The 991-nt window shown below is 46.7% G+C and overlaps 1 protein-coding gene across 3 annotated transcripts in view; it reads right to left on the bottom strand.

The window, feature by feature from the left end:
* Positions 1–272: 272 nt before the first annotated feature.
* The window catches only part of meaf6 (MYST/Esa1-associated factor 6), a 6,634-nt gene continuing 5,915 nt past the window's right edge, over positions 273–991 (bottom strand). For 2 of the 3 annotated variants that reach the window (XM_015025187.1, XM_015025189.1), the window contains 2 exons: positions 584–617; positions 273–498 (listed from right to left, as the gene is read on the bottom strand). In XM_015025187.1, the coding sequence (XP_014880673.1) occupies positions 484–498; positions 584–617 (49 nt within the window). In that variant the 3' untranslated portion in view covers positions 273–483. The remainder of the gene's footprint in view (positions 499–583; positions 618–991) is intronic. The other variant, XM_015025188.1, reaches the window with a different exon arrangement.

The raw sequence follows: 991 nt of genomic DNA, 5'->3' as shown, positions 1-991 counted from the left end.
AAGAAATACAAACGTTTCCGTTATGATTATAGTAAATAGTATTGGGGTATAAATAAAACCAGATTATTAGGAAAAGGCCTAACAGATTATTATTCAGACCTAAAATACATGCAGGAAACCCTGGTACCACGTAGTTTCTGACCCAGACTGGTTTCGACCCGACTCTACTCTCCACTCGGAACCAAATCACTGATCACATCTGAAAAAACTCGGTCATCTGGCGGGTGGGCCGGCTCGGCCCGGTGATGGACAGCAATTTCAGAAATCAAACATCAACGTTCCCAACATTTTATTGGTTTTCTGTAAAACAAGCAGCTGATAAAACAAAGAAAAACGTTGGTGGGAAACATGAGAGCTGAACAATAAATACAGGATGGTTCTGGTGGTTCTGGTCCGGACACAACCAGGACACCAGGTGGGAATGTTTCAAACTAAAGTCCAGTAACACGCTGGTCTGCAGAGGTTCTGGAGTGGCCCGGTCCATCAGGTGGAGTAATCCTGCAGAACAGAACAGAACCAGGTCAATGGAACCAGAACCCTACAGCGCCCCGCTGGCCCGTACAGCTGGTTCTGCTCTACTCACAGCTCTGGGTTTCTTGTTGACCTTCATGTCGAACCTGAAAACAACACAGAGTGGCCCGGTTAGTTCTGGACCAGAGGTTCTGATTCTGGATGGGAACGCAGAACCAGAAAGAAGTTTGGAATCCAAACGGGCCAAATAGAACCCTCAGAGTAAAACCAGCAATGAGTCGGTTCTGGAGTGAAACAAGACGCAGAGAAAGTTCTGATAGAACACAGGCATGCATCAGAACCGGGCCATGCATCAGAACCGGGCCATGCAGTAAGAATCTCACAAAACACCAAGTAGCAACAGCAGAGCAGGAAGTAGAAAAAGAGCAGGAAGTAGAAACAGCAGAGCAGGAAGTAGAAACAGCAGAGCAGGAAGTAGAAACAGCAGAGCAGGAAGTAGAAACAGCAGAGCAGGAAGTAG

Source organism: Poecilia latipinna, unplaced genomic scaffold (assembly GCF_001443285.1).
Source record: "Poecilia latipinna isolate Pla-1442-1.1 unplaced genomic scaffold, P_latipinna-1.0 Scaffold3986, whole genome shotgun sequence".
NCBI lineage: Eukaryota > Metazoa > Chordata > Actinopteri > Cyprinodontiformes > Poeciliidae > Poecilia > Poecilia latipinna.
The sequence above is the reverse complement of the archived record's forward strand: the minus strand, read 5'-3'. Positions and strand labels throughout refer to the sequence as shown.